At 49.8% G+C, this 13,692-nt stretch overlaps 1 protein-coding gene across 3 annotated transcripts in view; it reads left to right on the top strand.

Annotated features, from left to right (window-relative positions):
• The window catches only part of tln1 (talin 1), a 174,657-nt gene that overhangs the window by 67,123 nt on the left and 93,842 nt on the right, over positions 1-13,692 (top strand). For all 3 annotated transcript variants that reach the window (XM_052525129.1, XM_052525130.1, XM_052525131.1), the window contains exons 13-18: positions 195-271; positions 1,889-2,069; positions 2,390-2,503; positions 2,785-2,893; positions 9,663-9,871; positions 10,187-10,285. In XM_052525129.1, coding sequence (XP_052381089.1) covers positions 195-271; positions 1,889-2,069; positions 2,390-2,503; positions 2,785-2,893; positions 9,663-9,871; positions 10,187-10,285 — 789 coding nt within the window. The remainder of the gene's footprint in view (positions 1-194; positions 272-1,888; positions 2,070-2,389; positions 2,504-2,784; positions 2,894-9,662; positions 9,872-10,186; positions 10,286-13,692) is intronic.

Below are 13,692 nucleotides of genomic sequence, written 5' to 3'. Positions count from 1 at the left end.
CTGATGAGGCACGACAGTTGAACTAAGCTCATGAGACATTTAGAAGTTAAAGAATCAAGAATCAACGGTCATACATCATTACTTTAAAAGTGCCAGAAAATGGATGTACAAATCCCAGATTGCCCCTTTTTTTTAATTCAATGAAGAGAGCTATATCAATCACCCCAATAACCTGTCTTGTCTCCTTCCAACAGAAAAAGAGCAAGGACCACTTTGGCTTAGAGGGAGATGAGGAGTCCACCATGTTGGAGGATTCTGTGTCACCTAAAAAGTGAGTCCAGTGCAGCGGTTTCCTGCCGTGTGTGCCAGTGATGTCACAGCATGTTGGTGACTGCTCACTTCGTGTGTGTTTTGACGTCAGTAGATTCTATACTGTACTAACTTTCCCTCAGTCTTTATCCATAACTCCCCTACAGATTTTCATCATCATTGTGTATGTATGTATTCCTGTGTAATGGGTCCATCTGGCCTGTGGGTCCTGTGTAGTGGGTCCATCTAGCCTATGAGTCCAGTGTAGTGGGTCCATCTAGCCTGTGGGTCCTGTGTAGTGGGTCCATCTGGCCTGTGGGTCCTGTGGGTCCTGTGTAGTGGGTCCATCTAGCCTATGAGTCCTGTGTAGTGGGTCCATCTAGCCTATGAGTCCTGTGTAGTGGGTCCATCTAGCCTATGAGTCCTGTGTAGTGGGTCCATCTAGCCTATGGGTTCTGTGTAGTGGGTCCATCTGGCCTGTGGGTTCGGTGTAGTGGGTCCATCTAGCCTATGGGTCCAGTGTAGTGGGTCCATCTAGCCAGTGGGTCCTGTGTAGTGGGTCCTGTGTAGTGGGTCCATCTGGCCTGTGGGTCCTGTGTATTGGGTCCATCTAGCCTATGAGTCCTGTGTAGTGGGTCCATCTAGCCTATGAGTCCTGTGTAGTGGGTCCATCTAGCCTATGAGTCCTGTGTAGTGGGTCCATCTAGCCTATGAGTCCTGTGCAGTGAGTCCATCTAGCCTATGAGTCCTGTGTAGTGGGTCCATCTAGCCTGCGAGTCCAGTGTAGTGGGTCAATCTCGCCTATGAGTCCTGTGTAGTGGGTCCATCTAGCCTGTGGGTCCTGTGTAGTGGGTCCATCTAGCCTGTGGGTCCAGTGTAGTGGGTCCATCTAGCCTGTGGGTCCTGTGTAGGGGTCCATCTAGCCTGTGGGTCCTGTGTAGGGGTCCATCTAGCCTATGGGTCCTGTGTAGTGGTCCATCTAGCCTGTGGGTCCAGTGTAGTGGGTCCATCTAGCCTATGAGTCCTGTGTAGTGGGTCCATCTAGCCTGCGAGTCCAGTGTAGTGGGTCAATCTAGCCTATGAGTCCTATGTAGTGGGTCCATCTAGCCTGTGGGTCCTGTGTAGTGGGTCCATCTAGCCTGTGGGTCCAGTGTAGTGGGTCCATCTAGCCTGTGGGTCCTGTGTAGGGGTCCATCTAGCCTATGGGTCCTGTGTAGTGGTCCATCTAGCCTGTGGATCCTGTGTAGTGGTCCATCTAGCCTATGGGTCCAGTGTAGTGGTCCATCTAGCCTGTGGCTCCTGTGTAGTGGTACATCTAGCCTATGGGTCCAGTGTAGTGGTCCATCTAGCCTATGGGGGCATCTTTCTGATTCTGATGACGGTGAAGAGCCTTACAACACTGCAATATAGTATGTCTTCTGACATCTCTATTCATCCCTCTCTCCCGCCATCTCTCCCCACCCTCCCGTCATCTCTCCCCACCCTCCCACCATCTTTCCCCTCCCTCCCGCCATCTCTCCCCACCCTCCCGCCATCTCTCCCCACCCTCCCGCCATCTCTCCCCACCCTCCCGCCATCTCTCCCCACCCTCCCGCCATCTCTCCCCACCCTCCCTCTATCTGTCTCTCCACCCCCCCAGGTCTACAGTGCTGCAGCAGCAGTTCAACAAGGTGGGGAAGGTGGAGACTGGCTCTGTGGCCCTGCCAGCCATCATGCGTTCAGGGGCCGGGGGCCCCGAGAGCTTCCAGATGGGCTCCATGCCTCAGGCCAAGCAGCACATCACCAGCGGACAGATGCACAGGGGCCACATGCCCCCGCTGGTAAGACTGGAGGGCCACATTGAACTCTAGCAGGGTTGGGGTCAGTTCAGTTTTCAATTCAGGAAGTGAAATTCAGTTCATTTCAAGATTTGGAAAAAAAAAAAAAAGCCCAAATAGGAAATAGTGGTTAATTCACTTCCTCAATTGACTGTTAATTGAAATAACTGAACAGACAACAATACGATCTCTATATCTGAAGAAAGCATTTTAGAGGCTAATACACCATAACATTCTCAGTGGAAAATAATTACAAGCCCTATTTAATTAACTGTACAGAATGAAAACTAAGAGTGTATTTCGATATGTTCCCCTGTGTGCAGACATCAGCCCAGCAGGCCCTGACTGGCACCATCAACTCCAGCATGCAGGCGTTGCAGGCTGCCCAGGCCTCGCTGGAGGAGTTTGACACCCTGCCTCCCCTCGGGACAGACGCGGTGAGACACCTGGATTTAAACTGACCCCTCTTCACCTGTACAACCTCCAACCTGTAGCTATAACAAAATTCTTGATGATCTCGTCTATCATTTTCTTTCCTCTCTGTTTTAAGTGAATTATTTCAAATGGATACAATTTTAAAGACTAGTTGTACCAATTAAAGAGAGAGAACATGCTCCACTATTTTATAGTGTAATACAGTGAGTTGGTGTATTTTTCATGTAAGTTGTGTAGAAAATAGTTTTAATGTCAATGTGATCTGTGTCTTCCCGTGATCAAGGCCTCCCAAGCCTGGCGTAAGAACAAGATGGACGAGTCCAAACACGAGATCCACTCCCAGGTTGACGCCATCACAGCCGGGACGGCCTCTATGGTCAATCTCACCGCAGGTACCGTCTCTTCACTGTGGATACCAACAATGGATGTTGTGGTCATTTCTATCCAGTGGTGGAAGAAGTACTCAACTGTCATACTGGAGTAAAAGTAAAGATACCTTCATAGAAAATGACTCAAGTAAAAGTGAAAGTCACCCAGTTAAATATTAATTGAGGAAGTCTAAAAGTATTTGATTTAAAATATACTTAAGTATCAAAAGTATAAATAATTTCAAATTCCTTATATTAAGGAAACCAGATGGCACCATTTTCTTATTTTTAAAACATACGGAAAGCCACGGGCACACTCCAACCCTCGGACATAATTTACAAACAAAGCATGTGTGTTTAGTGAGTCCTCCAGATCAGAGGCAGTAGGGATGGACCAGAGATGTTCTCTGTTTAGTGAGTCCTCCAGATCAGAGGCAGTAGTGATGACCAGGGATGTTCTCTGTTTAGTGAGTCCTCCAGATCAGAGGCAGTAGGGATAACCAGAGATGTTCTCTGTTTAGTGAGTCAGAGGCTCCAGATCAGATCACTGGCGGTAGGGATAACCAGGATGTTCTCTGTTTAGTGAGTCCTCCAGATCAGAGGCAGTAGGGATGACCAGGGATGTTCTCTGTTTAGTGAGTCCTCCAGATCAGAGGCAGTAGGGAAGACCAGAGATGTTCTCTGTTTAGTGAATCCTCCAGATCAGAGGCAGTAGGGATGACCAGAGATGTTCTCTGTTTAGTGAGTCCTCCAGATCAGAGGCAGTAGGGAAGACCAGAGATGTTCTCTGTTTAGTGAGTCCTCCAGATCAGAGGCAGTAGGGATGACCAGAGATGTTCTCTGTTTAGTGAATCCTCCAGATCAGAGGCAGTAGGGATGACCAGAGATGTTCTCTGTTTAGTGAGTCCTCCAGATCAGAGGCAGTAGGGATGACCAGAGATGTTCTCTGTTTAGTGAATCCTCCAGATCAGAGTCCAGAGATGTTCTCTGTTTAGTGATCCTCCAGATCAGAGGCAGTAGGGATGACCAGAGATGTTCTCTGTTTAGTGAATCCTCCAGATCAGAGGCAGTAGGGATAACCAGAGATGTTCTCTGTTTAGTGAGTCCTCCAGATCAGAGGCAGTAGGGAAGACCAGAGATGTTCTCTGTTTAGTGAATCCTCCAGATCAGAGGCAGTAGGGATAACCAGAGATGTTCTGTTGATAAGTGTGTGAATTTGACTATTTTCCTCCCCTGCTAAGCATTCAACATGTAACGAATACTTTTGGTTGTCAAGTGAAATGTATGGAGTAAAAAGTACAATATTTTCTTAAGGAATATAGTGAAGTAAAAGTAGTCAAAAATATAAATAGTAAAGTACAGATACCTCAAAAAACGACTTAAGTAGTACTTAAAATAATGTTTACTGAATTACTTTACACCACTGTTTATATCTGTCTCGAAGAACCAGTTGATATGGGATTGCCTTTTTCACAGGCATGCTTAATTCAATTACAGGTCTCTCTTGTGAAATAGATTTTATCTCAATGACAATTACATGTAGAAATACAGCTTAAATGATTTTATTTTTTTATAAAAAGGTATTTAGATTCTGCATTGTAATGTCCTTTAACTAGATATGTAAAGGCTTTTTCAGCTTAAATATTGACTCTGGGTGGAATATATAAAACAAAGCAGCAGCATTGACCACGTGAGGACTGCTCATGAAGTTCCCCTCATAGACCACGTGAGGACTGCTCATGAAGTTCCCCTCATAGACCACGTGAGGACTGCTCATGACGTTCCCCTCATAGACCACGTGAGGACTGCTCATGAAGTTCCCCTTATAGACCACGTGAGGACTGCTCATGAAGTTCCCCTCATAGACCACGTGAGGATTGCTCATGAAGTTCCCCTCATAGACCACGTGAGGATACCAACTGAGACCACCTGGGGGCTGCTCGTGACGTTCCCCTCATAGACCACGTGAGGACTGCTCATGACGTTCCCCTCATAGACCACGTGAGGACTGCTCATGAAGCTCCCCTCATAGACCATGTGAGGACTGCTCATGAAGTTCCCCTCATAGACCATGTGAGGATTGCTCATGAAGTTCCCCTCATAAACCACGTGGGGGCTGCTCATGATGTTCCCCTCATAGACCACGTGAGGATTGCTCATGAAGTTCCCCTCATAAACCACGTGGGGGCTGCTCATGACGTTCCCCTCATAGACCACGTGAGGATTGCTCATGACGTTCCCCTCATAGACCACGTGAGGACTGCTCATGAAGTTCCCCTCATAGACCACGTGAGGACTGCTCATGACGTTCCCCTCATAGACCACGTGAGGACTGCTCATGAAGTTCCCCTCATAGACCACGTGAGGACTGCTCATGAAGTTCCCCTCATAGACCATGTGAGGACTGCTCATGAAGTTCCCCTCATAGACCACGTGAGGACTGCTCATGACATTCCCCTCATAGACCACGTGAGGACTGCTCATGAAGTTCCCCTCATAGACCACGTGAGGATACCAACTGAGACCACCTGGGGGCTGCTCGTGACGTTCCCCTCATAGACCACGTGAGGACTGCTCATGACGTTCCCCTCATAGACCACGTGAGGACTGCTCATGAAGCTCCCCTCATAGACCATGTGAGGACTGCTCATGAAGTTCCCCTCATAGACCATGTGAGGATTGCTCATGAAGTTCCCCTCATAAACCACGTGGGGGCTGCTCATGATGTTCCCCTCATAGACCACGTGAGGATTGCTCATGAAGTTCCCCTCATAAACCACGTGGGGGCTGCTCATGACGTTCCCCTCATAGACCACGTGAGGACTGCTCATGACGTTCCCCTCATAGACCACGTGAGGACTGCTCATGAAGTTCCCCTCATAGACCACGTGAGGATTGCTCATGACGTTCCCCTCATAGACCACGTGAGGACTGCTCATGAAGTTCCCCTCATAGACCACGTGAGGACTGCTCATGACGTTCCCCTCATAGACCACGTGAGGACTGCTCATGAAGTTCCCCTCATAGACCATGTGAGGACTGCTCATGAAGTTCCCCTCATAGACCATGTGAGGACTGCTCATGAAGTTCCCCTCATAGACCACGTGAGGACTGCTCATGACATTCCCCTCATAGACCACGTGAGGACTGCTCATGAAGTTCCCCTCATAGACCATGTGAGGACTGCTCATGAAGTTCCCCTCATAGACCACGTGAGGACTGCTCATGACATTCCCCTCATAGACCACGTGAGGACTGCTCATGACGTTCCCCTCATAGACCACGTGAGGATTGCTCATGACGTTCCCCTCATAGACCACGTGAGGACTGCTCATGAAGCTCCCCTCATAGACCATGTGAGGACTGCTCATGAAGTTCCCCTCATAGACCATGTGAGGATTGCTCATGAAGTTCCCCTCATAAACCACGTGGGGGCTGCTCATGATGTTCCCCTCATAGACCACGTGAGGATTGCTCATGAAGTTCCCCTCATAAACCACGTGGGGGCTGCTCATGACGTTCCCCTCATAGACCACGTGAGGACTGCTCATGACGTTCCCCTCATAGACCACGTGAGGATTGCTCATGACGTTCCCCTCATAGACCACGTGAGGACTGCTCATGAAGTTCCCCTCATAGACCACGTGAGGACTGCTCATGACGTTCCCCTCATAGACCACGTGAGGACTGCTCATGAAGTTCCCCTCATAGACCACGTGAGGACTGCTCATGAAGTTCCCCTCATAGACCATGTGAGGACTGCTCATGAAGTTCCCCTCATAGACCACGTGAGGACTGCTCATGACATTCCCCTCATAGACCACGTGAGGACTGCTCATGAAGCTCCCCTCATAGACCACGTGAGGACTGCTCATGAAGTTCCCCTCATAGACCATGTGAGGACTGCTCATGAAGCTCCCCTCATAGACCACGTGAGGACTGCTCATGAAGTTCCCCTCATAGACCATGTGAGGATTGCTCATGAAGTTCCCCTCATAAACCACGTGGGGGCTGCTCATGACGTTCCCCTCATAGACCACGTGAGGATTGCTCATGAAGTTCCCCTTATAAACCACGCGGGGGCTGCTCATGACGTCCCCCTCATAGACCACGTGAGGACTGCTCATGACGTTCCCCTCATAGACAACGTGGGGGCTGCTCATGAAGTTCCCCTCATAGACCACGTGAGGACTGCTCATGAAGTTCCCCTCATAGACCACCTGAGGACTGCTCATGAAGTTCCCCTCATAGACCACCTGAGGGCTGCTCATGAAGTTCCCCTCATAGACCACGTGGGGGCTGCTCATGAAGTTCCCCTCATAGACCACGTGGGGGCTGCTCATGAAGTTCCCCTCATAGACCACGTGGGGGCTGCTCATGAAGTTCCCCTCATAGACCACGTGGGGGCTGCTCATGAAGTTCCCCTCATAGACCACGTGGGGGCTGCTCATGAAGTTCCCCTCATAAACCATCTGAGGACTGCTCATGAAGTTCCCCTCATAGACCACGTGGGGGCTGCTCATGAAGTTCCCCTCATAGACCACGTGGGGGCTGCTCATGAAGTTCCCCTCATAGACCACGTGAGGACTGCTCATGAAGTTCCCCTCATAGACCATGTGAGGACTGCTCATGAAGTTCCCCTCATAGACCATGTGAGGATTGCTCATGAAGTTCCCCTCATAAACCACGTGGGGGCTGCTCATGATGTTCCCCTCATAGACCACGTGAGGATTGCTCATGAAGTTCCCCTCATAAACCACGTGGGGGCTGCTCATGACGTTCCCCTCATAGACCACGTGAGGACTGCTCATGACGTTCCCCTCATAGACCACGTGAGGATTGCTCATGACGTTCCCCTCATAGACCACGTGAGGACTGCTCATGAAGTTCCCCTCATAGACCACGTGAGGACTGCTCATGACGTTCCCCTCATAGACCACGTGAGGACTGCTCATGACGTTCCCCTCATAGACCACGTGAGGACTGCTCATGAAGTTCCCCTCATAGACCACGTGAGGACTGCTCATGAAGTTCCCCTCATAGACCACGTGAGGACTGCTCATGAAGTTCCCCTCATAGACCACGTGAGGACTGCTCATGACATTCCCCTCATAGACCACGTGAGGACTGCTCATGAAGCTCCCCTCATAGACCACGTGAGGACTGCTCATGAAGTTCCCCTCATAGACCATGTGAGGACTGCTCATGAAGCTCCCCTCATAGACCACGTGAGGACTGCTCATGAAGTTCCCCTCATAGACCATGTGAGGATTGCTCATGAAGTTCCCCTCATAAACCATGTGGGGGCTGCTCATGACGTTCCCCTCATAGAACACGTGAGGACTGCTCATGACGTTCCCCTCATAGACAACGTGGGGGCTGCTCATGAAGTTCCCCTCATAGACCACGTGAGGACTGCTCATGAAGTTCCCCTCATAGACCACCTGAGGACTGCTCATGAAGTTCCCCTCATAGACCACCTGAGGACTGCTCATGAAGTTCCCCTCATAGACCACCTGAGGGCTGCTCATGAAGTTCCCCTCATAGACCACGTGGGGGCTGCTCATGAAGTTCCCCTCATAGACCACGTGGGGGCTGCTCATGAAGTTCCCCTCATAGACCACGTGAGGACTGCTCATGAAGTTCCCCTCATAGACCACGTGAGGACTGCTCATGAAGTTCCCCTCATAGACCACCTGAGGACTGCTCATGAAGTTCCCCTCATAGACCACGTGGGGGCTGCTCATGAAGTTCCCCTCATAGACCACGTGGGGGCTGCTCATGAAGTTCCCCTCATAGACCACGTGGGGGCTGCTCATGAAGTTCCCCTCATAGACCACGTGGGGGCTGCTCATGAAGTTCCCCTCATAGACCACGTGGGGGCTGCTCATGAAGTTCCCCTCATAAACCATCTGAGGACTGCTCATGAAGTTCCCCTCATAGACCACGTGAGGACTGCTCATGAAGTTCCCCTCATAGACCATGTGAGGATTGCTCATGAAGTTCCCCTCATAAACCATGTGGGGGCTGCTCATGACGTTCCCCTCATAGACCACGTGAGGACTGCTCATGACGTTCCCCTCATAGACAACGTGGGGGCTGCTCATGAAGTTCCCCTCATAGACCACATGAGGACTGCTCATGAAGTTCCCCTCATAGACCACCTGAGGACTGCTCATGAAGTTCCCCTCATAGACCACCTGAGGACTGCTCATGAAGTTCCCCTCATAGACCACCTGAGGGCTGCTCATGAAGTTCCCCTCATAGACCACGTGGGGGCTGCTCATGAAGTTCCCCTCATAGACCACGTGGGGGCTGCTCATGAAGTTCCCCTCATAGACCACGTGAGGACTGCTCATGAAGTTCCCCTCATAGACCACGTGAGGACTGCTCATGAAGTTCCCCTCATAGACCACCTGAGGACTGCTCATGAAGTTCCCCTCATAGACCACGTGGGGGCTGCTCATGAAGTTCCCCTCATAGACCACGTGGGGGCTGCTCATGAAGTTCCCCTCATAGACCACGTGGGGGCTGCTCATGAAGTTCCCCTCATAGACCACGTGGGGGCTGCTCATGAAGTTCCCCTCATAGACCACGTGGGGGCTGCTCATGAAGTTCCCCTCATAAACCATCTGAGGACTGCTCATGAAGTTCCCCTCATAGACCACGTGAGGACTGCTCATGAAGTTCCCCTCAACATCTGTCTGTCCCCTTCACCATAGGTGTAGTGCTTAAAGGACTGCCCACAAAGTATTGAAACCTAAACATGTCTGTCTGTCCCCCTCAACAATAGGCGACCCAGCAGAGACAGACTACACTGCGGTGGGCTGTGCCGTGACCACCATCTCCTCCAACCTAACGGAGATGTCCAAGGGGGTCAAGCTGCTCGCCGCCCTCATGGAGGATGAGGGAGGCAACGGAAACCAGTTGTTGGGGGCTGCCAAGAACCTGGCGTGTGCCGTGTCCGACATGCTGAAGACCGCCCAGCCAGCCAACACTGAGGTAACACGCACGAGCACACACTGAATACTGAAGTAACACACCGAAGGCTTAGCCATTTTTGTGTACTTCCTGTTTCTGTGTCGCACAATGATAATGTTCAGAAAAGCGCATGGTGTAAAAAGCTAAAATTGAAAATCTGTGTTCTTATTAAAATGTTTTCTCCCATTTTGTGCTTACTGGACATGACCAATGTCACCTGTAAGTTAACGTGAAACCATCTTCATGCATAAGATGTTAAAGATTCCCTTCATGATGGCTTTTCTTCAGTCATGTAACCTGTGCTTTTTGGGCATCTTTTTTTTTTTTACCCATCAGCCCCGTCAGAACCTTCTGCAGGCTGCAGGCAACGTGGGCCAGGCCAGTGGCGAGCTGCTGTCTCACATCGGAGAGACGGACGCCGACCCCCGCTTTCAGGTAGGCCAACCATGACCCAGTCCAAAGTGAACTAAACTGACACTCTGAAAGTGGGACTTCGCCACAAGAAAACAAGTTGACCGTTTTCAGACTTGGGGCAAATTCTAACTTCCACTTACGTCAAACGTTCATTTAGTCTCCCATTGACATCAATAAATGGCTCAGTGAAAAATCCTGGAAGTTAGGATTCAGCCCTTCGTCCATTGCTTTCAACACTCTGATTTGCAAGTTTAAGTTTTCTTAGGATCTTAGGTCAGAACACGGTCCTGATCAGTTCCCTATGTAGAGATTGTGGTAATAATTTGTGCAGTACTGTGTGATTTACTATAACCCCCTCTTTTTTTTTTTTACACCTGCATTGGTCAGTTTCTAGGTAAAGGATCTTTCAGGGGTGCAAGGCGGAGCGTCTCCACTTATAGTCACATGCTGGTAACAAACGTGTCCTCGAAAGATGAGCCTATGCGATTCACTGTCACTCCCAATGGCCAATCAAACTAATCGTTCTTGGATCTTTCACTGTAATTGATATGGACCACACTGGTGTAACATCATCTAGTAGTGTATTCTTGTCATTTCTAACTGTATAATAAGCATTTGACAGCAGTTTTGTTCAGTTTCTCTTGCATATCTCTTGCATATCTTCAGGTACTCAAAATGCTCTCGGTTTTCTTATAGGTTTTGATTATTGACACGCAGAAAGAGCAAGTAGCTCTCAAACGCATTTGATTATGAAAGTATGCAACAGCTGAATAGCCCAACGCACTGAGAGAAACTTTGAGTTTCAGATGAGAAAAGTTAACCCAGGGATTAAAAGGTGAACTGTATTTACATGATCGTATTCTGCCCTGTCCAAACGAGACTTCTGCCCTGTCCAAACGAGACTTCTGCCCTGTCCGAACGAGACTTCTGCCCTGTCCGAACGAGACTTCTGCCCTGTCCGAACGAGACTTCTGCCCTGTCCGAACGAGACTTCTGCCCTGTCCGAACGAGACTTCTGCCCTGTCCGAACGAGACTTCTGCCCTGTCCGAACGAGACTTCTGCCCTGTCCGAACGAGACTTCTGCCCTGTCCGAACGAGACTTCTGCCCTGTCCAAACGAGACTTCTGCCCTGTCCAAACGAGACTTCTGCCCTGTCCGAACGAGACTTCTGCCCTGTCCAAACTTCTGCCCTGTCCAAACGAGACTTCTGCCCTGTCCAAACGAGACTTCTGCCCTGTCCAAACGAGACTTCTGCCCTGTCCAAACGAGACTTCTGCCCTGTCCAAACGAGACTTCTGCCCTGTCCAAACGAGGCGTCTGCCCTGTCCAAACGAGGCGTCTGCCCTGTCCAAACGAGGCGTCTGCCCTGTCCAAACGAGTCTTATGCCCTGTCCAAACAGTAGTTTCCATTTGTAGGGTACTGGGTTGATTATTAACTCTTAATGTGGTTGCATTGAGGTCTAGGATACTGCTGTACATGAAGATATACAGGGAATGTCTGTTTTAACGATTGTTTCCAATATTAAATGAAGGGTTTAACAATAGTAGTAGTAGGGGATCTGTTTCGATAAGTGGTGGGAAGCCTGTTACCAATTGTTTTCTCTAAGAGAATTGGCAACAGGTTTTGAATACACTATTTAACCTTTTTAAAATGGGACAAAACGACAGTGACCTTTGGTGAAGGTGTTGGAGTTGTTGTTTTAATGTGGAGTTATTTATAATAGTCTATACATGTATTGAGGGAAGCACTTCAACTGAAAATGTGACGAAGTATCTGTAATGTTACACCTAAGTGATGATATAGCCTACCACACAATGACTGAGCGAGCGCAGAGAACATATTGTGGAGAAATAAGTAGGCCGGCTAATGCCTGTTCATAAATGCTTGTGGAATGCAGCCTGACCGCAGCTCCCACAAAGTCCTCTGGGGTTTTTTTCCCTCCCCCTCCCTTTTTCTGCCTCCTCCCCCTACTCCTTCACAAAACAACATGCAGGGAGAGCTGCCCAACTCCTCTGTTGTGATGTCAATAATCCCACTCAAACACCTTCTAAACTGCATAAAAATAATCTCTGGAGTAGTGCGGAGGCTGATGAGTGTTTGCTAGATTAGCTTTTGCAGAGACCCTGTTGCTAATATCCTGTCTCTCCTCGATGACAACCATGTGTTAGCCTACCGTGTGTTAGCCTACCGTGTGTTAGCCTACCGTGTGTTAGCCTACCGTGCGTTAGCCCACCGACCGTGCGTTAGCCGACCGTGCGTTAGCCCACCGACCGTGCGTTAGCCCACCGACCGTGCGTTAGCCCACCGTCCGTGCGTTAGCCCACCGTCCGTGCGTTAGCCCACCGACCGTGCGTTAGCCCACCGACCGTGCGTTAGCCCACCGTCCGTGCGTTAGCCCACCGTCCGTGCGTTAGCCCACCGACCGTGCGTTAGCCCACCGACCGTGCGGGCGTTTGTTTGTCCACCAACTGTGCGTGCGTGCGTTTGCCCACCGCGTTGTTAGCCCACCGCGTTGTTAGCCCACCGCGTTGTTAGCCCACCGCGTTGTTAGCCCACCGCGTTGTTAGCCCACCGCTTGTGTCTGGCACTTCAGATGTCACGGCTGGAGTCCCTCGGCTTCCACGTATCATCTTTTGACACACCTAGAGAGCCCTTAGTCACTTTTCTCTCCCCCTACTCCCTATTCTCTCCACCCTAATCTCTTCTCTCCCCTCCACCCAAGTCTCTTCTCCCCCAGTCTCTTCTCTCCCCTCAGTCACCCCCTCCCCTAAGTCACTCCCCCCTCCACCCAAGTCTCTTATCCCCCAGTCACTTCTCCCCCTCCCCTCAGTCACTTTTCTCCCCCTCTCCACCCCAGTCTCTTCTCCCCCTCAGATACTTTTCTCTCCCCCAGTCACTTTTCTCCCTCCTAGTTACTCCCCCACCCCCTTAGTCACTCTGTTTTTGCGCTTCCAAACGTGAAGTAACAGGTTTTGGAAGCACAAAAAAGCACATTCTTTAGTTTAAATATATCTATCACGAGTCACAATATAAACAGTTGCACATGTTTTTGAAATATCCCAGACCCAAAACCAGTATCAATGTCAAACCCAGACTCTTAGTCAGCTCGTTGACAAAATATACATTAATATGCCATTTTTAGTCATTCTGTACTGTAGCTGCATTAGCTAGCCCACCCCATAACCTTGTAGAATGTCCTTATATTACCTTTGGAGGGTAGAGAATGCTGGTATGTTCCTGAAGTCCCGACTTGTGGGGAAGACAAAAAGACCAACAGCTAAAGGCAGGATAGAGTTGATGATTGTCTTTGGAGCCACCAGGCTTGAGTCTCCCCTCCTCCCCAGCCTGGATGGGTTATACCATAGTATATTTATGTTTAAGCCAATGAATATGAAGCACTCTGTCACAAATGGCACCATATTCCCT

Source organism: Oncorhynchus keta, chromosome 9 (genome assembly GCF_023373465.1).
Source record: "Oncorhynchus keta strain PuntledgeMale-10-30-2019 chromosome 9, Oket_V2, whole genome shotgun sequence".
NCBI lineage: Eukaryota > Metazoa > Chordata > Actinopteri > Salmoniformes > Salmonidae > Oncorhynchus > Oncorhynchus keta.
The sequence above is the reverse complement of the archived record's forward strand: the minus strand, read 5'-3'. Positions and strand labels throughout refer to the sequence as shown.